General features: G+C 50.3%; 1 protein-coding gene across 1 annotated transcript in view; it reads right to left on the reverse strand.

Moving 5' to 3' along the window:
* Positions 1-1,608: 1,608 nt before the first annotated feature.
* DNAI1 (dynein axonemal intermediate chain 1) overlaps positions 1,609-25,658 on the reverse strand; it is a 138,824-nt gene continuing 114,774 nt past the window's right edge. Inside the window, exon 21 of the mRNA XM_066601824.1 lies at positions 1,609-1,797. Within this exon, the coding sequence (XP_066457921.1) occupies positions 1,693-1,797 (105 nt within the window). The 3' untranslated portion in view covers positions 1,609-1,692. The remainder of the gene's footprint in view (positions 1,798-25,658) is intronic.

Genomic DNA, 25,658 nt, shown 5'->3' on the forward strand with positions numbered 1-25,658 from the left:
CCCTCCACCTCCTCCGCTGTCCCTTGGTCTGTCCTCCCCTCCACCTCCTTCGCTGTCCCCTGCTCTGTCTTCCCCTCTACTTCCTCCGCCGTCCCCTGCTCTGTCCTCCCCTCCACCTCCTCCGCCATCCCCTGCTCTGTCTTCCCCTCCACCTCCTCCGCCGTCCCCTGCTCTGTCCTCCCCTCCACCTCCTCCGCCGTCCCCTGCTCTGTCTTCCCCTCCACCTCCTCCGCCGTCCCCTGCTCTGTCCTCCCCTCCACCTCCTCCGCTGTCCCTTGGTCTGTCCTCCCCTCCACCTCCTCCGCCGTCCCCTGCTCTGTCTTCCCCTCTACTTCCTCCGCCGTCCCCTGCTCTGTCCTCCCCTCCACCTTCTCCGCCGTCCCTTTCTCTGTCCTCCCCTCCACCTCCTGCGCCGTCCCTTGCTCTGTCTTCCATTATATCTCCTCCTCCACCGTTCCCTGCTCTGTCGTCCCTTCCACCTCCTCCGCCGTCCCTTGCTCTGTCTTCCCCTATATCTCCTCCTCCTATACCTTACTCCTCCCTCCTCTGCTTTCCCCTGCTCTGTCTTCCTCTCCACCTCCTTCAACATTCCCTGCCCTATATCATGCTCTCTATCTCCTCCAGCATCCCCTACTCTAAGTCTCGCTCAGCACCTCCTCCACCACCACCTGCACTGTTTTCCTTTCCACCTCCTCCACTGTGTCTTCCTATTCACCTACTCTGTCCTCTTCTCCATCATTCCCTTCACTCTGTCTTCTCCTCCACCTCATCCATGCGCCCTGCTCTGTCGTCTTCTCCATCTCATCCACCGTGCCCTGCTCTGTCTTCTTCTCCACCTCATCCATGTGCCCTGCTCTGTCTTCTTCTCCACCTCATCCATGTGCCCGGCTCTGTCTTCTTCTCCACCTCATCCATGTGCCCTGCTCTGTCTTCTTCTCCACCTCATCCATGTGCCCTGCTCTGTCTTCTTCTCCACCTCATCCATGTGCCCTGCTCTGTCTTCTTCTCCACCTCATCCATGTGCCCTGCTCTGTCTTCTTCTCCACCTCATCCATGTGCCCTGCTCTGTCATCTTCTCCACCTCCCTTTTCATCTTTTGTATAATCAAACTTGTAATCTACCTGTGACTTTATAATGAGCCAATGCGGTAAATTAGCAGAGAGAAATAGGGCCAAAGGGTGAAGCAGAACAGCGGACCACATAGATGGAGGCACATTGAAGCTGATGCTAACACTAGAGATAGTCAACTCAGTGGGAAGTAGTCCTAGTCCCACAGCCCTGCCATGTGCAAGAAGCCAAATGGGGAGATGCAACTGCTCAGCCCAAAAGTCCTTAAGGACAGATTCATAACTCTGCTGTTCCAAAGCTTGTTCTAGGTCATAAGGGTAATATATTACAGAATATCTGCAGGCTCCTCCCCCTATTGAAGCTCCTCCCCTCTCTGGGGGTTTAGTTAGGATATGATCACTATATTCTTGTTACACTGGAAGGCATCTCTTTGTTCACAGTAAGCTTGGTCAAGGGGCAACAATCCGATATCATCAGGGGGCTGGGATGGATTTATGACTCCAGCGGTGGTAATATACGTGATAGAAGACCTCACCCACATAATACATAAGGATTTATTATAAACACAAGGAGTCGGAATGTTCCAGATTCACTGGAGGACCAGATATTGACCCGGTGGATCCCTCACTTCTCAGGCTTGTTATCTGGTTCTCTGACCAGGGAAAGTAACTTGTCCAGTTTGGCTACTTCCACCTCCGGGCCTTTAGGAACTTCCTGTCCCTTCTTCTCCTGAAACACAAAGAGAAAAATCATTATAACTAAAGACGTAACAGAGATTCCGATCAGTACAGGATAAGTAACGGCCCATTTACACGGAGCGATGATCCCTCCTACCACAGTCTGAGTGACGGCTCTGAGGGATCATTTTGCATAAACTATTAAGTAGCTGCTCAGCTTAATAGCTTATTAGTTTGCAAATGAAGCCTTCCCTGAAAGCAGTTAATAGCTGGAGGGCTCTTATCTGCATTCAGCTCCTTTGTTCTCTGATAGAAAACAATGCTATTAGCACTCCCCGCGGAGAACTGCTGATAGACGATTTTCATGTTGGCCTGAATTTAACGATCAGCTAGCAGTGCACGAAAAGCGCACCATGGGCGCACGTTTAGACGCAACGATTATCGCTCAAATGATCGATTTTTAGCAATTTTTGAGCGATCATCGCTCCATGTAAGTGGGCGTTCGTATATGTACACAGTGACTCCAGCAGCAGAATAGTGAGTGCAGCTCTGGAGTATAATACAAGATGTAACTCAGGATCAGTACAGGATAAGTAATGTATATACTCAGTGACTCCAGCAGCAGAATAGTGAGTGCAGCTCTGGAGTATAATACAGGATGTAACTCAGGGTCAGTACAGGATAAGTAATGTATGTACACAGTGACTGCACCAGCAGAATAGTGAGTGCAGCTCTGGTGTATAATACAGGATGTAACTCAGGGTCAGTACAGGATAAGTAATGTATGTACACAGTGACTCCACCAGCAGAATAGTGAGTGCAGCTCTGGAGTATAACACAGGATGTAACTCAGGAGCAGTACAGGATAAGTAATGTATGTATACAGTGACTACCAGCAGAATAGTGAGTGCAGCTCTGGAGTATAATACAGGATGTAACTCAGGGTCAGTACAGGATAAGTAATGTATGTACACAGTGACTCCAGCAGCAGAATAGTGAGTGCAGCTCTGGAGTATAATACAGGATGTAACTCAGGGTCAGTACAGGATAAGTATTGTATGTATACAGTGACTCCAGCAGCAGAATAGTGAGTGCAGCTCTGGAGTATAATACAGGATGTAACTCAGGGTCAGTACAGGATAAGTAATGTATGTACACAGTGACTCCACCAGCAGAATAGTGAGTGCAGCTCTGGGGTATAATACAGGATGTAACTCAGGGTCAGTACAGGATAAGTAATGTATGTACACAGTGACTCCACCAGCAGAATAGTGAGTGCAGCTCTGGAGTATAACACAGGATGTAACTCAGGAGCAGTACAGGATAAGTAATGTATGTATACAGTGACTACCAGCAGAATAGTGAGTGCAGCTCTGGAGTATAATACAGGATGTAACTCAGGGTCAGTACAGGATAAGTAATGTATGTACACAGTGACTCCACCAGCAGAATAGTGAGTGCAGCTCTGGAGGACAATACAGGATGTAACTAAAGAGGAGTACAGCTCTGAAGATCAATGTGATCAGTGGTAAGGGGACTTTTAGGGCATCTTCCCAGAAATCAATTTTCAGTAATGAAGTGCGGGCATTCTGTACAGATGTCCGTATACACAAGGACGCCCTCGGGACATTCACTGGTGATTAAGGGAAGGGGCCTCTGCAGACTTCTCGAGATGTCTCTGCCGTTCTGATACTGGTATCGGCTGCTGACATGCTCATCGCGGCTGTTGACGCTTCCTTCCCCGCGGCATTCCATCCGTCATATACAATCTGTGTAAACTCTGAGGGTCAGTCAGGAATAAGAAGAACATGCTGGTCTGAATGCTGCTAATGGCATTTCCACCGACAGCTGAGAAGACGTAACATTTCGGATGATGGCTCCGGGGCTGTAAAGTCGCGTGGCGGATCAGGAACACCACGGTGGGAGCAGATGGCTGCTTGTTTCCTCTTCACATGCCTGGATGATGGGTTCAGTATTGTTTTCTTGGAGTTGATGGAAGAGAAGCGAGCGGCTCGGGGTGCGGAACGGAGATGGTGCGACCGAGAATGCTCTCTACACCAGTCACCTCCACATTCAGGGGGGAAGGAGTTAATATCACTTGGGGACAGCCACACATCCTCACTAACTCCAACAACCCCCCAACTATGTGTTGCTTTAACCATAGAGGATCTTTATTGGGCCCTCGGGGGCCCCGCTTTCATGTGGATATGTCTTTTGTCTCAGCTGTACGACATGATTACGCAACCCGATAGTGAATGGGGGGCCGTAGCAGTGCCGGCTGATGTGGCGGGGGAGTCAAATATTATTACTGGGGGGACGTGGGTGCATTATTATCAAGAGGGGTATGCGGGGGTAGTATTACTGTAAGGGGATCACTAGGGGGCACTATTAGGGACTGTTCACATGGCATTATTGTACACGCCCTATCACTACACTTGGGGATGCCATGACAACTGCTGAAACAGAGCTGTGACAGAATCCCTGGCTGCAAACAAAAGCAGCCATTCACATGTAAAACGAGAAGGTCCCTTAGAGGCATCACTGCTGTGAGGGGGACACTAAGGGGCACTATTACTGTGAGGGAGTCACTAACGGGCTCTATTACTGTGAGGGAGTCACTAACGGGCTCTATTACTGTCAGGGGGCCACTAAGGGGCACTATTACTGTGAGGGAGACACTAAGGGGCACTATTACTGTGAGGGGGACACTAAGGGGCACTATTACTGTGAGGGGGACACTAAGGGGCACTATTACTGTGAGGGGGACACTAAGGGGCACTATTACTGTGAGGGGGACACTAAGGGGCACTATTACTGTGAGGGGGACACTAAGGGGCACTATGACTGAGGGGGACAATAAGGGGCACTATGACTGTGAAGGAGTCACTGATGGGCTCTATTACTGTGAGGGGGACACCAAGAAGCACAATTACTGTGAAGGGGTCACTGAGAGGCATTACTGTGAGGGGGACACTAAAGGGGCACTATTACTGTGAAGGGATTGGTGAGACGCAGTATTAATGTAAGGGGGATACTACGGGGCACGATAACTGTGAGGGAGTCACTGATGGGCTCTATTACTGTGAGGGGGACACGAAGGGGCACTATTGTTGTAAGGGAGTCACTGATTGGCTCTATTACAGTTAGAGGTACACTAAGGGGCAATTTTAATGTGAGGGGGGCACTAAGGGGCACTATTACTGTGAGGGGGACACTAAGGGGCACTATTACTGTGAAGGGATTGGTGAGACGCCGTATTAATGTGAGGGGGACACTAAAGGGCACTATTACTGTGAGGGGGACGCTAAGGGGCACTGTTACTGTGAGTGGGACACTATTACTGTGAAGGGGTTGCTGAGACACAGTATTAATGTGAGGGGGACACTAAAGGGCACGATTACTGTGAGAGAGTCCCTGATGGGCTCTATTACTGTGAGGGGGACACTAAGGGACACTATTGTTGTGAGGGAGTCACTGATTGGCTCTATTACAGTGAGGGGTACACTAAGGGGCAATTTTAATGTGAGGGGGGCAGTAAGGGGCACTATTACTGTGAGGGGGACACTAAGGGGCAGTATTACTGTGAGGGGGACACTAAGGGGCACTATTACTGTGAAGGGATTGGTGAGACGCAGTATTAATGTGAGGGGGACACTAAGGGGCACTATTACTGTGAGGGGGACGCTAAGGGGCACTATTACTGTGAGTGGGACACTATTACTGTGAAGGGGTTGCTGAGACACAGTATTAATGTGAGGTGGACACTAAAGGGCACGATTACTGTGAGGGAGTCACTGATGGGCTCTATTACTGTGAGGGGGTCTATTGCTGTGAGGGAGTCACTGATGGGCTCTTTTACTGTAAGGGGGACACTAAGGGGCACTATAGTTGTGAGGATGTCACTGATGGTCCCTTTTACTGTGAGGGGGACACTAAGGGGCACTATTACTGTGAATGGGACACTAAGGGGCACTATTATTCTGAGTGTGACACTAAGGGGCACTATTACTGTGAGGGGGACACTAAGGGGCACTATTACTGTGAAGGGATTGGTGAGACGCCGTATTAATGTGAGGGGGACACTAAAGGGCACTATTACTGTGAGGGGGACGCTAAGGGGCACTGTTACTGTGAGTGGGACACTATTACTGTGAAGGGGTTGCTGAGACACAGTATTAATGTGAGGGGGACACTAAAGGGCACGATTACTGTGAGAGAGTCCCTGATGGGCTCTATTACTGTGAGGGGGACACTAAGGGACACTATTGTTGTGAGGGAGTCACTGATTGGCTCTATTACAGTGAGGGGTACACTAAGGGGCAATTTTAATGTGAGGGGGGCACTAAGGGGCACTATTACTGTGAGGGGGACACTAAGGGGCACTATTACTGTGAGGGGGACACTAAGGGGCACTATTACTGTGAAGGGATTGGTGAGACGCAGTATTACTGTGAGGGGGACGCTAAGGGGCACTATTACTGTGAGTGGGACACTATTACTGTGAAGGGGTTGCTGAGACACAGTATTAATGTGAGGGGGACACTAAAGGGCACGATTACTGTGAGGGAGTCACTGATGGGCTCTATTACTGTGAGGGGGTCTATTGCTGTGAGGGAGTCACTGATGGGCTCTTTTACTGTAAGGGGGACACTAAGGGGCACTATAGTTGTGAGGATGTCACTGATGGTCTCTTTTACTGTGAGGGGGACACTAAGGGGCACTATTACTGTGAATGGGACACTAAGGGGCACTATTATTCTGAGTGTGACACTAAGGGGCACTATTACTGTGAGGGGGACACTAAGGGGCACTATTACTGTGAAGGGATTGGTGAGACGCCGTATTAATGTGAGGGGGACACTAAAGGGCACTATTACTGTGAGGGGGACGCTAAGGGGCACTGTTACTGTGAGTGGGACACTATTACTGTGAAGGGGTTGCTGAGACACAGTATTAATGTGAGGGGGACACTAAAGGGCACGATTACTGTGAGAGAGTCCCTGATGGGCTCTATTACTGTGAGGGGGACACTAAGGGACACTATTGTTGTGAGGGAGTCACTGATTGGCTCTATTACAGTGAGGGGTACACTAAGGGGCAATTTTAATGTGAGGGGGGCACTAAGGGGCACTATTACTGTGAGGGGGACACTAAGGGGCACTATTACTGTGAGGGGGACACTAAGGGGCACTATTACTGTGAAGGGATTGGTGAGACGCAGTATTACTGTGAGGGGGACGCTAAGGGGCACTATTACTGTGAGTGGGACACTATTACTGTGAAGGGGTTGCTGAGACACAGTATTAATGTGAGGGGGACACTAAAGGGCACGATTACTGTGAGGGAGTCACTGATGGGCTCTATTACTGTGAGGGGGTCTATTGATGTGAGGGAGTCACTGATGGGCTCTTTTACTGTAAGGGGGACACTATAGTTGTGATGATGTCACTGATGGTCTCTTTTACTGTGAGGGGGACACTAAGGGGCACTATTATTCTGAGTGTGACACTAAGGGGCACTATTACTGTGAGGGGGACACTAAGGGGCACTATTACTGTGAGGGGGACACTAAGGGGCACTATTACTGTGAAGGGATTGGTGAGACGCCGTATTAATGTGAGGGGGACACTAAAGGGCACTATTACTGTGAGGGGGACGCTAAGGGGCACTGTTACTGTGAGTGGGACACTATTACTGTGAAGGGGTTGCTGAGACACAGTATTAATGTGAGGGGGACACTAAAGGGCACGATTACTGTGAGAGAGTCCCTGATGGGCTCTATTACTGTGAGGGGGAAACTAAGGGACACTATTGTTGTGAGGGAGTCACTGATTGGCTCTATTACAGTGAGGGGTACACTAAGGGGCAATTTTAATGTGAGGGGGGCACTAAGGGGCACTATTACTGTGAGGGGGACACTAAGGGGCACTATTACTGTGAGGGGGACACTAAGGGGCACTATTACTGTGAAGGGATTGGTGAGACGCAGTATTAATGTGAGGGGGACACTAAGGGGCACTATTACTGTGAGGGGGACGCTAAGGGGCACTATTACTGTGAGTGGGACACTATTACTGTGAAGGGGTTGCTGAGACACAGTATTAATGTGAGGGGGACACTAAAGGGCACGATTACTGTGAGGGAGTCACTGATGGGCTCTATTACTGTGAGGGGGACTATTGCTGTGAGGGAGTCACTGATGGGCTCTTTTACTGTAAGGGGGACACTAAGGGGCACTATAGTTGTGAGGATGTCACTGATGGTCTCTTTTACTGTGAGGGGGACACTAAGGGGCACTATTACTGTGAATGGGACACTAAGGGGCACTATTATTCTGAGTGTGACACTAAGGGGCACTATTACTGTGAGGGGGACACTAAGGGGCACCATTACTGTGAAAGGGTTGCTGAGACGGAGTATTATTGTGAGGGGGACACTAAGGGGCACTATTGCTGCGAGGGAGTCACTGATGGGCTCTTTTACTGTGAGGGAGATAGTAAGGGGCACTATTATTGTGAGGGAGTCACTGATGGGCTCTATTACTGTGAGGGGGACACTAAGGGGCACTATTACTGTGAGGAGGGCACTATTACTGTGAGGGGGACACTAAGGCGCACTATTACTGTGAGGGGGACACTAAGGGGCAGTATTACTGTGAGGGGGACACTAAGGGGCAGTATTACTGTGAGGGGGACACTAAGGGGTAGTATTACTGTGAGGGGGACACTAAGGGGCACTATTACTGTGAGGGGGGCACTATTACTGTGAGGGGGACACTAAGGGGCACTATTACTGTGAGGGGGTTGCTGAGACGCAGTATTATTGTGAGGGGACACTAAGGGGCACGATTACTGTGAGGGAGTCACTGACGGGCTCTATTACTGTAAGGGGACCACTAAGGGGCACTGTTATTGTGCAGGGGTTGCTGAGACGCAGTATTAATGTGAGGGGACACTAAGGGGCACAATTACTGTGATGGGGTAACTGAGAGGCATTATTAATGTGAGGGAATCGCTGAGAGGCATTATTACTAAGAGGGGGCCACTCAGGGGCACAACTACCGTGAGAGGGTGGCTGATGGGCACTATTACTATGAGGGGGTCACTATTACTGTGATGGGGTGGCTCAAAGACACTATTACTGAGAAGTTTTCATTGAGGGGCACTATTATTGTAAAGGGGTCACTGGGGGGCGCTTATTGTTGTAAGGGGTGTGGCTTAGAGAAAAAGGCGCATAGTTTAATGGAAGGAAGTGCTCAGCAAGAGTGTTCTCTTCGATGTGGTAGGTTTCCATGTAATGAGATATAAGTGACAGGAGACTAGATAACATGAGTAAGGCGATGGGTGACGGTCTCTACCTCGATCACTCTGACCTCATCAATTCCTCTAGTACTCAGAGATTAATGCACTGGAGCGGACGCATCGCCGATCGTGGATGTAGATGTAGGTCATACAGCGAGACGGGTGCTAATGGAAGGTTTACTTTAGAAATAAGACATCATGGGGTCTGGATAAAAGCCTCATTAATCACATCGGTGGCGGTCTGGGCCATCCGTACAGAAAGCTCTGAGCTGGTGCATTCGGCATGTAATATCACATTCCCCCTGGGGTGAGCGGCATCACACGACTCGTTATCTACAGTCGGAGACACGATGAATGCTCCGGACCAGGGATGGCAAGAATACAGGTTATACCCCAACGCCAAAGCAATGAGCGCAAACCCCCCATACTCCCAGGCAGGAGATCCGTCACGGCTCCGGACGTCGCTCCATGGTTCTTAGTCAGCACTCGTGTGTTGATCAACCATGGGTTGCGGTGGGCATCATGCCATTGTCCCTTCATGGTCTTGTTCACATGGGAAATTTTGCTGTGGAATTGAAATGGAATTTGTGCCGTCTGTTGACCAATTCCACATCACATCACTGGGCATGGCTATAGAACTTGGTGTGAGATGGGCACATGTATAGACCTGGGTATGTGGAGGGCGCATCACTGGGCACATATATAGAGCTCAGTGTGACGAGGGCATGTCCCTATAAATATGTATAGAGGTCGGTGGTAGGAGGGCACATCACTGGGCACATGTATAGAGCTTGCTGTGAGGAATGCACATCACTAGGTAAGGGGATAGAGAGGAGGGCACATTACTGGGCACATGTATAGAGCTAGGTGTGAGGAGGTCACATCACTGGGTAAGTGAATAGAGAGGGGGGCACATTACTGGGCACATGTATAGAGCTAGGTGTGAGGAGGTCACATCACTGGGTAAGTGAATAGAGAGGGGGGCACATTACTGGGCATATGTATAGAGCTAGGTGTGAGGAGGGCACATCACTGTGTAAGTGAATAGAGCTTGCTGTGTGGAGGGCACATTACAGGGCAAGTGTATAGTGAGGAAAGCACAGTACTGAGCACATGTATAGAGCTAGGTATGAGGAGGGTACATCACTGGGCATATGCATAGAGTTAGGTGTGAGGACGGCACATCATTGAGCATGTGCATAGAGCTGGATGTGAAGAGGGCACATTACTGGGCATATGTGTAGAGCTAGGTGTGAGGGGGCACATCGCTGGGCATATGCATAGAGCTGGGTGTGAGGAGGGAACATTACTGGGCATATGTATAGAGCTAGACATGAGGAAGGCACATCACTGGGCATGTGCATAGAGCTGGGTGTGAGGAGGGAACATTACTGGGCATGTGCATAGAGCTGGGTGTGAGGAGGGAACATTACTGGGCATATGTATAGAGCTAGGTGTGAGGAGGGAACATTACTGGGCATGTGCATAGAGCTAGGTGTGAGGAGGGAACATTACTGGGCATATGTATAGAGCTAGGTGTGAGGAGGGAACATTACTGGGCATGTGCATAGAGCTAGGTGTGAGGAGGGAACATTACTGGGCATATGTATAGAGCTAGGTGTGAGGAGGGAACATTACTGGGCATGTGCATAGAGCTAGGTGTGAGGAGGGCACATCACTGGGCATATGTATAGAGCTAGGTGTTAGGGGGGCACAACACTGGGCATGTGCATAGAGCTAGGTGTGAGGAGGGAACATTACTGGGCATATGTATAGAGCTAGACATGAGGAAGGCACATCACTGGGCATGTGCATAGAGCTGGGTGTGAGGAGGGAACATTACTGGGCATGTGCATAGAGCTAGGTGTGAGGAGGGAACATTACTGGGCATATGTATAGAGCTAGACATGAGGAAGGCACATCACTGGGCATGTGCATAGAGCTGGGTGTGAGGAGGGAACATTACTGGGCATATGTATAGAGCTAGGTGTGAGGAGGGAACATTACTGGGCATGTGCATAGAGCTAGGTGTGAGGAGGGCACATCACTGGGCATATGTATAGAGCTAGGTGTGAGGAGGGCACATCACTGGGCATGTGCATAGAGCTAGGTGTGAGGAGGGAACATTACTGGGCATGTGCATAGAGCTAGGTGTGAGGAGGGCACATCACTGGGCATATGTATAGAGCTAGGTGTGAGGAGGGAACATTACTGGGCATGTGCATAGAGCTAGGTGTGAGGAGGGCACATCACTGGGCATATGTATAGAGCTAGGTGTGAGGAGGGAACATTACTGGGCATGTGCATAGAGCTAGGTGTGAGGAGGGCACATCACTGGGCATATGTATAGAGCTAGGTGTGAGGAGGGCACATCACTGGGCATGTGCATAGAGCTAGGTGTGAGGAGGGAACATTACTGGGCATGTGCATAGAGCTAGGTGTGAGGAGGGCACATCACTGGGCATATGTATAGAGCTAGGTGTGAGGAGGGAACATTACTGGGCATGTGTATAGAGCTGGGTGTGAGGAGGGAACATTACTGGGCATGTGCATAGAGCTGGGTGTGAGGAGGGAACATTACTGGGCATGTGTATAGAGCTGGGTGTGAGGAGGGAACATTACTGGGCATGTGTATAGAGCTGGGTGTGAGGAGGGAACATTACTGGGTATATGCAGAGAGCTAGGTGTGAGGAGGGCACATCACTGGGCATGTGCATAGAGCTGGGTGTGAGGAGGGAACATTACTGGGCATGTGCATAGAGCTGGGTGTGAGGGGGGCACAACACTGGGCATGTGTATAGAGCTAGGTGTGAGGAGGGAACATTACTGGGCATGTGTATAGAGCTGGGTGTGAGGAGGGAACATTACTGGGCATGTGCATAGAGCTGGGTGTGAGGAGGGAACATTACTGGGCATGTGTATAGAGCTGGGTGTGAGGAGGGAACATTACTGGGCATGTGCATAGAGCTGGGTGTGAGGAGGGAACATTACTGGGCATGTGCATAGAGCTGGGTGTGAGGGGGGCACAACACTGGGCATGTGTATAGAGCTAGGTGTGAGGAGGGAACATTACTGGGCATGTGTATAGAGCTGGGTGTGAGGAGGGAACATTACTGGGCATGTGCATAGAGCTGGGTGTGAGGAGGGAACATTACTGGGCATGTGTATAGAGCTGGGTGTGAGGAGGGAACATTACTGGGCATGTGCATAGAGCTAGGTGTGAGGAGGGAACATTACTGGGCATATGTATAGAGCTAGGTGTTAGGGGGGCACAACACTGGGCATGTGCATAGAGCTGGGTGTGAGGAGGGAACATTACTGGGCATGTGTATAGAGCTAGGTGTGAGGAGGGAACATTACTGGGCATGTGCATAGAGCTAGGTGTGAGGAGGGAACATTACTGGGCATGTGCATAGAGCTGGGTGTGAGGAGGGAACACTACTGGGCATGTGCATAGAGCTGGGTGTGAGGAGGGAACACTACTGGGCATATGTATAGAGCTAGGTGTTAGGGGGGCACAACACTGGGCATGTGCATAGAGCTGGGTGTGAGGAGGGAACATTACTGGGCATGTGCATAGAGCTAGGTGTGAGGAGGGAACACTACTGGGCATGTGCATAGAGCTGGGTGTGAGGAGGGAACACTACTGGGCATATGTATAGAGCTAAGTGTTAGGGGGGCACAACACTGGGCATGTGCATAGAGCTGGGTGTGAGGAGGGAACATTACTGGGTATATGCAGAGAGCTAGGTGTGAGGAGGGCACATATTTGGGTATGTGTATAGAGCTGTGTACATTACCATGCATGTGTATAAAGCTCAGTGTGCGGAGGGCACATCGCTGGGCACATGTATAAAGCTCAGTGTGCGGAGGGCACATCGCTGGGCACATGTATAAAGCTCAGTGTGCGGAGGGCACATCGCTGGGCACATGTATAAAGCTGGGTGTGTGGAGGGCATATCGCTGGGCACATGTATAAAGTAAGCTATGTGTTCTATAAGCTGGAGCTTCTGTCTTCCAGTCCCGGAGATGCCCTGCTGCATCGGGATGATTTACTGATCCAATCAGTGGTGCCCTGCTAACTGTACAACATGGGCACAATTACCCTGATTACGGCCCGCTGCGTGCAGAATGCGCAATGTTATTACACTATTAATCCCCAGCAAGTGCGACGTTCTGCAGCACAGTGCATGTGGTGTGACAATAGGAGCCAGCCATCTCTAGGAGCGGGCAGCCACATCCCGAGAGGTTGGCATAATGGGCACAATGTGCATTCAGTCTAAATAAAGGCCCTGCGCCTCTCCGTCCGCTGTGATTCTGAAGACGCCGCGTTTTGCATTGATGCTACAAATAGCAGCCGCTCCCCATTCATCAGACAGGTGCCGTATTAATGCCTCAATTATGGCTCTTATCCCAGGCTGTGCGCCAACACAGCCGCGCATGTTTACCATTATTAAAGGGACACAAAGTGTTATAAGGCAGGGGATTATGGGTAATAACTCTCACCCTTGTGAGATCCTGAGCTCTCCGGAGGAAGAGTACAGAGGATATCACAGATGCCGAATAGGAGGACATTAGTACTACATATAGCACATGATAGGTGGGGAGAGGGGGCAGCTGCAGACGGTGCATCATGTCCGACACAAAATACCAGGCTATCCAGCATCTCCTAATGAAGTGCCATCACTATGCTGTAGACCGCGGCATGTGGTTCCATCTCAGGCAGATCTGTAGATGATGAGAGTTGTGGTGATTAGATGAACAGTCTTCTCACCAGAGACCCTACAAATAGTTCCCCGCTTGGCCTATAAGAGGCTCTCGGAGGCTCCTTGTGTGCAGTGACCTCTTCTTCCGCTTGTAGAGCTTGTTGGCCACTAGACGCCTCTACGACGCAGAGAAGAGATTTCACCCCGTTACCAGAGTCTGAGAGGGGCGCATTATTGGGATGGGGGAAGGTGGATGGTCGTATTGCACCCCACCGGCCGTTCTGACCAGACTGATAGGACCGATGGATGTGTGAGGGCACACAAGGTGACTGGGCTCAGGACGCCCCCTACAGACCACTAGTAGAGAGGAGCATCTGTCCAGACTGTTAGGATGTGTTGGGACCAGTGGATGTGTGATGGCAAACAAGGTAACCGGGCTCAGGATGCCCTGACAGACCACTAGTAGAGAGGAGTGTCTGACCAGACTGTTAGGGGGTGTTAGAAACAGTGGATGAGGGCACACAAGGCAACCGGGCTCAGGACGCCCCCTACAGACCACCAGTAGAAAGGAGTGTCTGATCAGACTGTCAGGAGGTGTTAGGACTAGTGTATGGGAACACAGAAGGTGGCTGGGCTCAGGACGCCCCCTACAGACCACCAGTAGAGAGGACCATCTGACCAAACTGTTAGGAGGTGTTAGGACCAGAGGATGGGGGCACACAAGGCAACCGGGCTCAGGACGCCCCCTACAGATCACCAGTAGAGAGGACCATCTGACCAGACTGTTAGGAGGTGTTAGGACCAGTGGATGGGGGCACACAAGGAAACCGGGCTCAGGACGCCCCCTACAGACCACCAGTAGAAAGGAGTGTCTGATCAGACTGTCAGGAGGTGTTAGGACTAGTGTATGGGAACACAGAAGGTGGCTGGGCTCAGGACGCCCCCTACAGACCACCAGTAGAGAGGACCGTCTGACCAGACTGTTAGGAGGTGTTGGGACCAGTGGATGGGGGCACACAAGGTGACCGGGCTCACGATGCCCCCTACAGACCACCAGTAGATAGGACTGTCTGAGCAGACTGTTAGGAGGTGTTGGGACCAGTGGATGAGGGCACACAAGGCGACCGGGCCCAGGACGCCCCCTAGAGACCACAAGTAGAAAGGAGCGTCTGATCAGACTGTCAGGAGGTGTTAGGACTAGTGTATGGGAACACACAAGGTGACTGGGATCAGGACGCCCCCTACAGACCACCAGTAGAGAGGAGCATTTGATTAGACTGTTAGGAGGTGTTGGGACCAGTGGATGAGGGGCACAAGAGGTGACTGGGTTCAGTACGCCCCCTACAGACCACCAGTAAAGAGGAGCGCTTGATCGTTCAACAAGCACCAGCAGCTCCAACAGTTTCATTGTCCACCATCCAGAGACAGGGGGCGCCCTTGTTACACCCAGATGTCTGTCGTAACTATTTTCAGACGTTTGGCTGAAGGACATTTGGTCTCGCGGCCCCCATTACATGTACGGCCTCTGACACCCACTGCCGCCTCTGTTCGCAGTGATGTCGTGAACGATGAAGCTGGACGTTACAGAGGGGAATTAATCTAGGTTTAGTTTGGGCGCTGCCAATGGCCAGAGACCTCGGGGTGAGTGCTTCAATCCTGCCCCCTGCTGGTGTGATAGTTTGGGGGGAGTGCATCACATACAACAGTCGGCCCCCCCTAGTGGTGGTATGAGGGACAATGAGAGCTCAGTGATGTGTTCAGGACATCCTGCAGCCACATGTGTTCCTCTCATGGCGGCTTCCAGCAGGATAATGCTCGGCCGCACACACAAGGGGGTCCCAGGAGCCCCCACAACATTGTCACACTTCCGTGGCTGCCCAGTCGCAGATTTATCACCAATAGAACATGTATGGGACCATCTGGGACACCAACTTCTACAGCCGACGAGTTTACACAATCTAGAGATCAGTTACAGCAAATGTGGAGCGATATGCTGCAGGATGCCACATGGAGCCTGTATGTCTCCTTGTCCATCCGTGTCACATCCCAACAGGGTACTAGAGCCCCAATGCCCCCCGTATCACATCTTGTATCCAAGCTAGAGGCGGTACAACAGGGTACTAGAGCCTCCATGTCCATCCGTGTCACATCCCAACAGGGTACTAGAGCCTCCATGCCTGCCCATATCACATCCTGTATCCAAGCTAGAGGTGGTACAATAGGGTACTAGAGCCTCCATGCCTGCCTGTATCACATCCTGTATTCAAGCTAGAGGCGGTACAACAGGGTACTAGAGCCTCCATGCCTGCCTGTATCACATCTTGTATCCAAGCTAGAGGCGGTACAACAGGGTACTAGAGCCTCCATGCCTGCCTGTATCACATCTTGTATCCAAGCTAGAGGCGGTACAACAGGGTACTAGAGCCTCCATGCCTGCCTGTATCACATCTTGTATCCAAGCTAGAGGCGGTACAACAGGGTACTAGAGCCTCCATGCCTGCCTGTATCACATCTTGTATCCAAGCTAGAGGTGGTACAACAGGGTACTAGAGCCTCCATGTCCATCCGTGTCACATCCCAACAGGGTACTAGAGCCTCCATGCCTGCCCGTATCACATCCTGTATCCAAGCTAGAGGTGGTACAACAGGGTACTAGAGCCTCCATGCCTGCCCGTATCGCATCCTGTATCCAAGCTAGAGGTGGTACAACAGGGTACTAGAGCCTCCATGCTCGCCTGTATCACATCTCGTATCCAAGCTAGAGGTGGTACAACAGGGTACTAGAGCCTCCATGCCACCTGTATCACATCTTGTATCCAAGCTAGAGGCGGTACAACAGGGTACTAGAGCCTTCATGCCTGCCTGTATCACATCTCGTATCCAAGCTAGAGGTGGTACAACAGGGTACTAGAGCCTCCATGCCTGCCTGTATCACATCTTGTATCCAAGCTAGAGGCGGTACAACAGGGTACTAGAGCCTCCATATATACTCACGTGTGTATATCTATCTATCTATATATATATAGTGGGAGAGTCAGCTCAGGTAGAGCACAGGGTTGCAGTGTGACCACAACAGCAGATAAAGTCCATACAGGCTCGGCCTGCGTTTAATAGAACGCATAGGCTGGGTTCACACTTGGCGTATTCCCGTCGGAAATCTCGCGGTTTGGCTGCAGCAAAAACCGCGAGATTTCCGCCGGGAGAACCACCGCGGTTCAAGCCGCGGCGGCTTTGAAGCGGCCCGGCCACTTGCTTTTCCGTTGCGTCCGGCTCTCCCATAGTGGAGAGCGCAGCCGTGACATAAACAAAAAAACGAAAGTAAACAGACATGCTGCTTCTTTTGAAACCGCAGCTGCGGCGGCCGCAGCCGTGGTTTCAACCGGATTTACCGCAGCGGATTAGCCGTCCCGTGTGGATGAGGTTTCTGAGAAACCTCGTCCACATGGCTGGCTAATCCCGAGATTAGCGGCCGCGGGCGGTTTTGCCGCGGGCGGATCTGCTGCGGCAGAACCGCGGCAAATCCGCCCTGTGTGTACCTAGGCATAAAATAAACAAAATCCAGCCTTAACTTCAGGCATAAACCAAATCCTGGTTATCCAGCACTCACTATACAGAGTCCTTCCCTGACTACACACAGTCCAGTTTGTCCACTGGTCAGGGATAGAGCGTCCCGTGAGACCAGCAGCTTTCAGCATCTCGCTGCACCCGGCCTCCCCTCTGTCTGCATAGATGCAGACTTTATGGACTGGGTTAATTACCCAGCCTCTCCACCTGGGGAGCTTGACTCCTCCTAAAATGACCTGGAGTGGAGGGGGTGGAATGGACAGCCCCACTACCAAGCCTGCCATCCATTCCAGTAAAAACAGGCCCAAACATGTTTTACACAAACATCTCCAGCAACTAACTTTACTGGCGATCACATCACCCCTGGTCTTTCTCCCTTCACACCCACTGGGCAAAACATCTGACCCGAGGTGAAACATACCGACCATCCATTATTATCCCCATCAGTGTCTGTCTGTCTCTCTCTCTATATATATACGTACACATACACACTCCTTCTAGACGAGGGTATGAGGGTATTGGTTTTACAATGAGTATGTGATTATATATATATATATATATATATATATACACATACATACATACATACATACATACACACACACACTCCTTCTAGACGAGGGTATTGGTTTTACAAGGAGTATGTGTTATATATACACACACACTCCTTCCACATGATGTCTCTGAAGGTTATGTCAGCTCACCTATCGTACCCTACAGATACATATGTACTCCCGGAGTAGTGGGGGCGTGATAACCATATGGTACACACTGCACACGATCCCGCGCCGCACTCTCAGGCAGGAGATTTCACTTCTGTTCAGTGTCAGCTGCCAAACCACAACCTGCAGGATCCCCCTTCGCCTCGGAGTTCCCATTAACGCAGAGCATCAAGGCGTCCGGAGCGTGCTGATCTGTAAATATGGCTACGCGGCGGTGCGCGGCGGTCCTGGGAGAGCTGCCATTTCCCACCAATCCGTCAATAAATGAACCGTCCAGCAGGGAAATAATGGAAGCGCCGGCTAATGAGATCAGGGTAATGCCCGAAAATAGAAGCACATTAGAATGCATCATCACACACGGCGGCAAATGATGTGGAGACCCCGGGACGGCGGCACATGGCACCGACAGGCACAACCACTCCCAACATCCTCTCTGAACTGCAGCAGCTAGCTGTAGTAGGTGCCATTGTAGCTGGCACAGTGTCCTGGGCGCTTATATTCAGCAGCTCCTTATAGTGACCGCCATGTTGGATGGTGGTCTCCGGCCAAAAGGGCTGGACAGAGCCACGAAGCCCCAGAATGCCCAATGTCAGGCGTCGGCTGGAGTGATGTAAAGCACGTCGTCATTGGACTAAGCTCAACATGCACAATGCCAGGCGGCTGCTGGAAGGGTATGAAGCACAACTGGACTGGAGTGCTGGATCACTGCTCACTATATGGCAGTCTGATGCCCGGCGGACGTCACCTACCGGAATGCCCAGTGCCTGCTTTCTAATTTGGTGGGGGCTATTTTTCAGGGTTTATTACAGTGAAGGGTTAATTCAGCTTTCCGGTAACAGTTTGTGGACGGCGCTTTCTTGTTCTACTAGGACCCCCTCTGTTCTAACCCCCCTGCGCACACAGCGAGCTCCATAATGACATGCAGGAGGGACGTATAGAAAACAGAAACGGGAAAGACCTCTAGAGGAAGCAATCAGGGCCCTCCATACATCCCTGCCATCACAGATCTACTCTCTATACGCCCGTCCCGTCACAGATCTCCCCTGACTATATGTCCTCCTGTCACCGCTCTCTCCTTTCTTTACCTGCCTCCAGTCACAGATCTATCCTCTATACATCCCTCCTGTCACAGTTCTCTTTTCTCTATTCGACCCTCCTGTCACAGCTCTCTCCTTTCACAGATCTATCCTCTATACAGCCCTCCTGTCACAGTTCTCTTTTCTCTATTCGACCCTCCTGTCACAGCTCTCTCCTTTCACAGATCTATCCTCTATACGTCCCTCCTTTCACATATATGTCCCTGATACGTCCCTCCTGTCACCGTTCTCTCTATACGTCCCTCCCATCACCGTTCTCTCTATACGTCCCTCCCGTCACCGTTCTCTCTATACGTCCCTCCCATCACCGTTCTCTCTATACGTCCCTCCCATCACCGTTCTCTCTATACGTCCCTCCCATCACCGTTCTCTCTATACGTCCCTCCCATCTCAGTTCTCTCTATACGCCTTTCCTGCCACAATTCTCTCCTCTATACGTCCCTCATGACTCAGATCTCTTTTCTATACATCCCTCCCGACACAGATTTCGCCTTTTCATACATCCCTACTGTAACAGTTCACTGCTATATACATCACTCCTGTTTATACGTCGCTCTTGTCACAGATCTCCCCTGACTATATGTCCTCCTGTCACAGATCTATCCTCTATACATCCCTCCTGTCACAGTTTTCTTTTCTCTATTCGACCCTCCTGTCACAGCTCTCTCCTTTCACAGATCTATCCTCTATACGTCCCTCCTTTCACAGATATGTCCCTGATACGTCCCTCCTGTCACCGTTCCCTCTATACGTCCCTCCCGTCACAGTTCTCTCTATACGTCCCTCCCGTTACCGTTCTCTCTATACGTCCCTCCTGCCACAATTCTCTCCTCTATACGTCCCTCCCATCTCAGTTCTCTCTATACGTCCCTCCTGCCACAATTCTCTCCTCTATACGTCCCTCATGACTCAGATCTCTTTTCTATGCATCCCTCCCGACACAGATTTAGCCTTTTCTTACATCCCTACTGTAACAGTTCACTGCTATATACATCACTCCTGTTTATACGTCGCTCATGTCACAGATGTTTCCTCTCTAGATGTCCTTCCTGTCACAGATCTATCATCTACATGTCCCTCCTATCGCAGATCTATCCTCTATACATCCCTCCTGTCAAGGATCTCTCCTCTTTATACGTCCCTCCCGTCACAGTTCTCTCTATACATCCCTGCCGTCACACTACCCCCCTCTATACATCCCTCCCATCACACAACCCCCCTCTATACATCCCTCCCGTCACAGTTTTCTCTATACGTCCCTCCCGTCACAGTTCTCTCTATATGTCCCTCCCATCACAGTTTTCTTCTCTCTATACATCCCTCCTGTCACAGATCTCTCCTCTATACAACCCTCTTGTTTAAAAATCCCTCCAGTCACAGATCTCTCCTCTCTATACATCCCTACTGTTACAGATCTATCTCCTATATGTCCTTCCCATCACAGTTATCTCTATACACCGCCTTACTTTTCAATTTTCTCCTCTCTATACAACCCTCCTGTCACAGTTCGGTCCTCTATATGTCCCTCATTTCTCCTCTATACATCCCTCCTGTTTAAATGTCCCTCCTGTCATAGATCTATGCTATATACATCCCTCCTGTCAGTTCTCTTTATACGTCTCTCCCGTCACAGCGCTCTCTATACGTCCCTCCTGTCCGTTTTCTCTTCTCTATACATCCCTCCTGTTACAGATTCCTCCTCTATACAACCCTCCTGTTTATAAATCCCTCCTGTCACAGATCTCTCTTGTCTATACATCCCTAATGTTACAGATCTATCCCCTATACGTCCCTCCTATCACACTTCTGTCTATAGGTCACTCCCGTCAAAGTTATCTCTATACCTTGTTCCTTTTCACAGTTTTTTCCTCTCTATACATCCCTCCTGTCACAGATTTTTCCTCTATACATCCCTCCTGTTTATATGCCCCTCCTATCATAGATATATCCTCTCTATGCATCTCTCCTTTCACAGTTCTCTCTTCTATATGTCCCTCCTGTCACAGATCTCTCCTCTATACATCCCTCCTGTTTATATGTCCCTCCTGTCATAGACCTATCCTCTCTATGCATCCCTCCTGTCACAGTTCTTTCTTCTCTATGCATCCTCTTTTCACAACCCTATCCTCTCTATATGTCCATCCTGTCACTGTTCTCTCTTCTATATGTCCCTCCTGTCACAGTTCTTTCTTCTCTATGCATCCTCTTTTCACAACCCTATCCTCTCTATATGTCCCTCCTGTCACTGTTCTCTCTTCTATATGTCCCTCCTGTCACAGTTCTTTCTTCTCTATGCATCCTCTTTTCACAACCCTGTCCTCTCTATATGTCCCTCCTGTCACTGTTCTCTCTTCTATATGTCACTCCTGTCACTGTTCTCTCTTCTATACTTCCCTTCTGTCACAGTTCTCTCTTATCTATGCATTCTCTTTTCACAGCCCTGTCCTCTCTATATATCCCTCCTGTCACAGATCTCTCCTCTTTATGCATTCCTCCTGTCACTGTTCTCTCTTCTATACTTCCCTTCTGTCACAGATCTCTCCTCTCTATGCATCCTCTTTTCACAGCCCTGTCCTCTCTCTATGCCCCTCCTGTTACTGTTCTCTCTTCTATATGTTCCTCCTGTCACTGTTCTCTCCTCTCTATGCATCCTCTTTTCACAGCCCTGTCCTCTCTATATGTCCCTCCTGTCACAGATCCCTCCTCTCTATGCATCACTCCTGCCACAGTTCTCTCTTCTATATGTCCCTTCTGTCACTGTTCTCTCTTCTATATGTCCCGCCTGTCACAGATCTCTCTTCTCTAAGCATCCTCTTTTCACAGTCCTGTCCTCTCTATATGTCCCTCCTGTCACAGATCCCTCCTCTCTATGCATCCCTCCTCTCTATGCATCCCTCCTGTCACTGTTCTCTCTTCTATATGTCCCTCCTTTCACAGATCTCTCCTCTCTATGCATCCTCTTTCCACAGCCCTGCCCTCTCTATATGTCCCTCCTGTCACTGTTCTCTCTTCTATACGTCTTTACTGTCACAGATCTCTCTTCCCTATGCATCCTCTTTTCACAGCCCTGTCCTCTCTATATGTCCCTCCTGCCACAGATTTCACAGCCCTGCCCTCTCTCTATATGTCCCTCCTGTCCCCTCTACAATTCTCTAGCTGTTTATTGTCCGTCTTTCTGGCACTTTTGATGTCATTTGGCTCTTCAGAGTCAGAAGACATCTTTGATCCTTTTGATGGGGTTTGTTCTCACGTGAGCGGTGGTGGAGCGTTTGTCTGCGGCTCATTATCTGGGCCCTGTGGTGGATTCGTCACCTGCAGAACAGCGGCCATTAATAGGATTGTCCAGATCACAAGACTAACATGTAATGGGCTTCCTGCTAATAAGAGCCTATACTAAAGGCGTCTCCCCATTGAAGAGCCCAGTAGCTGGCGCCCGCTCTGAATAGTGCGCGGCTTGCCGGCTGCAACGTCATGACTCACAACCTGATGAGCCCGGAGTTTGGACATCATCTATCAGCATCAAGGACACTGGTAAATATCCAAAACACAACTGAAATCCTCCATTTATCTCACAATATATTCCAGGGTTGGTTTAAGTGTCAGTCTTCACTGTAGGTCTGGTATTCTATTCATGGATCAAGGATGAAGAGAGATGAAAGACAATGAGGATCAGTGTACCAGATGTGCAGGGACTCAGACTGTGGTTTATATAGTAAGAGAATGAGCTGCTCTCCTGTTGTATGTCAGTCTTCACTGCAGTCATGGAATGTTATTCATGCAGCAGGAGGATAATATATCACAACATAAACCCTGTGAGTATCAGCAGTGACAATCTAGACTGCAGGAAGATCCCGTCATTCAGAGATTACGTAGGAATGGCCACTTCTAGGGGTTCTATTCATGGATTCAGTGGGAGAAATGTAGTCACCGCCGTCAGTCCGGGCAGCGTGCACGAAGGCACCTCCGAACCCCGATACTGGATTATGTCTCTTGTAATCCCATTCATCTACAGTAAATTAAGGGTTAAAGTAAAAACCTCGGGACAGATTTCTGCTTGCTCTTAGTGAATAATAACATCCTTGCTTGTATCTGGATCTGACACTTCTCACAGCTGAGGGGTTGTTACAGTTATATCCAGATGATACTCGGTAAACTGATACATTGTATCAAACCAGAGATTTGTGTGACATTAAGCTTGCAGAGCATTTATCTAGACTGGACATAATAGAAGACCCTCCACCTGGACCCGGCCTACAGTTTAGCCTCCAGGGTTTCTATAAGGCCACTTTTCACAAGTGCATTCAAGGCGAGAGTCACAGATACGGAGGAGTGCTCCAGCCCAAAATAAGAGGTGTGCCCATAATACAGATGAGTCTCCCGGACAGTCCGAAGGACTACTGACCCGTACTCGGAGAGTCATGTGCTCATAATAGGCCGGCCGAAGGACTACTGACCCGTACTCAGAGAGTCATGTGCCCATAATATGGATGAGTGTCCCGGACAGTCCGAAGGACTATTCATTCGTACTAGGGGAGTCATGTGCCCATAATACAGATGAGTGTCCAGGCCGGCCGAAGGACTACTGACCCGTACTCGGAGAGTCATGTGCCCATAATACGGATAAGTGTCCCAGCCGGCCCGTAGGACTACTGACCCATACTCAGAAAGTCATGTGCCCATAATATGGATGAGTGTCCCGGACAGTCCGAAGGACTACTCATCCGTACTCGGAGACTCATAATACAGATGAGTGTCCAGGCCCGTCCAAAGGACTACTGACCCGTACTCGAAGAGTCATGTTCCCATAATATGGATGAGTGTCCTGGCCGATCGAAGGACTATGGACACATACTCGGAGAGTCATGTGCCCATAACACAGATGAGTGTCCAGGGCGGCCGAAGGACTACTGACCCATACTCAGAGAGTCATGTGCCCATAATACGGAGCAGTATCCCGGCCGGTCCAAAGGACTCCTGACCCGTACTCAGAGAGTACGGATGAGTGTCCCAGATGGCCCTAAGGACTACTGACCCGTACTCGGAGAGTCATGTGCACATAATACAGATGAGTGTCCCGGCCGGTCCAAAGCACTACTGACCCATACTCGGAGAGTCATGTTCCCATAATACATATGAGTTTCCAGGCCGATCGAAGGACTGCTGACCCATACTCAGAAAGCAATCTGCCCATAATACGGATGGGTGTCCCGGATGGTCCAAAGGACTACTCACCCGTACTCGGAGAGTCCTGTGCCTATAATACAGATGAGTGCCCAGGCCGGCCTAAGGACTACTGACCCAAACTCAGACAGTCATGTGCCTATAATACAGATGAGTGTCCCTGCCAGTCCAAAGGACTACTGACCCGTATTCGAAGAGTCATGTTCCCATAATACGGATGAGTCTCCTGGCCGATTCAAGGACTACTAACCCCTACTCAGAGAGTCATGTGCCCATAACACAGATGATTGTCCAGAGCGGCCGAAGGACTACTGAGCCATACTCGGAGAGCCATGTGCCCATGATACGGATGAGTGTCCAGGCTGGTCCGAAGGACTACTGACGCGTACTCGAAGAGTCATGTTCCCATAATACATGTGAGTGTCCAGGCCAGCTGAAGGACTACTGACCCGTACTCAGAGAGTCATGTGCCCATAATACAGATAAGTGTCCCGGCCGGCTGAAGGACTACTGACCCGTACTCGAATAGTCATATTTCCATAATACGGATGAGTGTCCTGGCCGATCAAAGGACTACTGACTCGTTCTCAGAGAGTGATGTGCCCATTATACAGATGAGTGTCCAGGCCGGCTGAAGGACTACTGACCCGTACTCTGAGAGCCATGTACCCATATTACAGATGAGTGTCCAGGCCAGCCGAGGGACTAATGACCCATACTCGAAGAGTCATGTTCCCATAATACGGATGAGTGTCCCGGCCAATCGGAAGGACTACTGACCTGTACTCGGAGTGTCATGTGCCCATAATACGGAGCAGTATCCCGGCCGGTCCAAAGGACTCCTGACCCGTACTCAGAGAGTCATGTGCCTGTAATAGGCCAGCCGAAGGACTACTGACCCGTACTCGGAGAGTCATGTTCCCATAATACGGATGAGTTTCCAGGCCGATCGAAGGACTACTGACCCATACTCCGAAAGCCATGTGCCCATAATACAGATAAGTGTCCCGGACAATCCGAAGGACTACTGACCTGTACTCGGAGAGTCATGTGCCCATAATACGTAGAAGTGTCCCGGCTGGTCCGAAGGACTACTGACCCGTACTCGGAGAGCCATGTGGACATAATACAGATGAGTGTCCCGGACGGTCCAAAGGACTACTGACCCGTACTTGGAGAGTCATGTTCCCATAATACGGATGAGTTTCCAGGCCGATCGAAGGACTACTGACCCATACTCCGAAAGTCATGTGCCCATAATACGGTTAAGTGTCCTGGACAATCCGAAGGACTACTGACCTGTACTCGGAGAGTCATGTGCCCATAATACGTAGAAGTGTCC

Source organism: Eleutherodactylus coqui, chromosome 5, assembly GCF_035609145.1.
Source record: "Eleutherodactylus coqui strain aEleCoq1 chromosome 5, aEleCoq1.hap1, whole genome shotgun sequence".
NCBI classification, from domain to species: domain Eukaryota; kingdom Metazoa; phylum Chordata; class Amphibia; order Anura; family Eleutherodactylidae; genus Eleutherodactylus; species Eleutherodactylus coqui.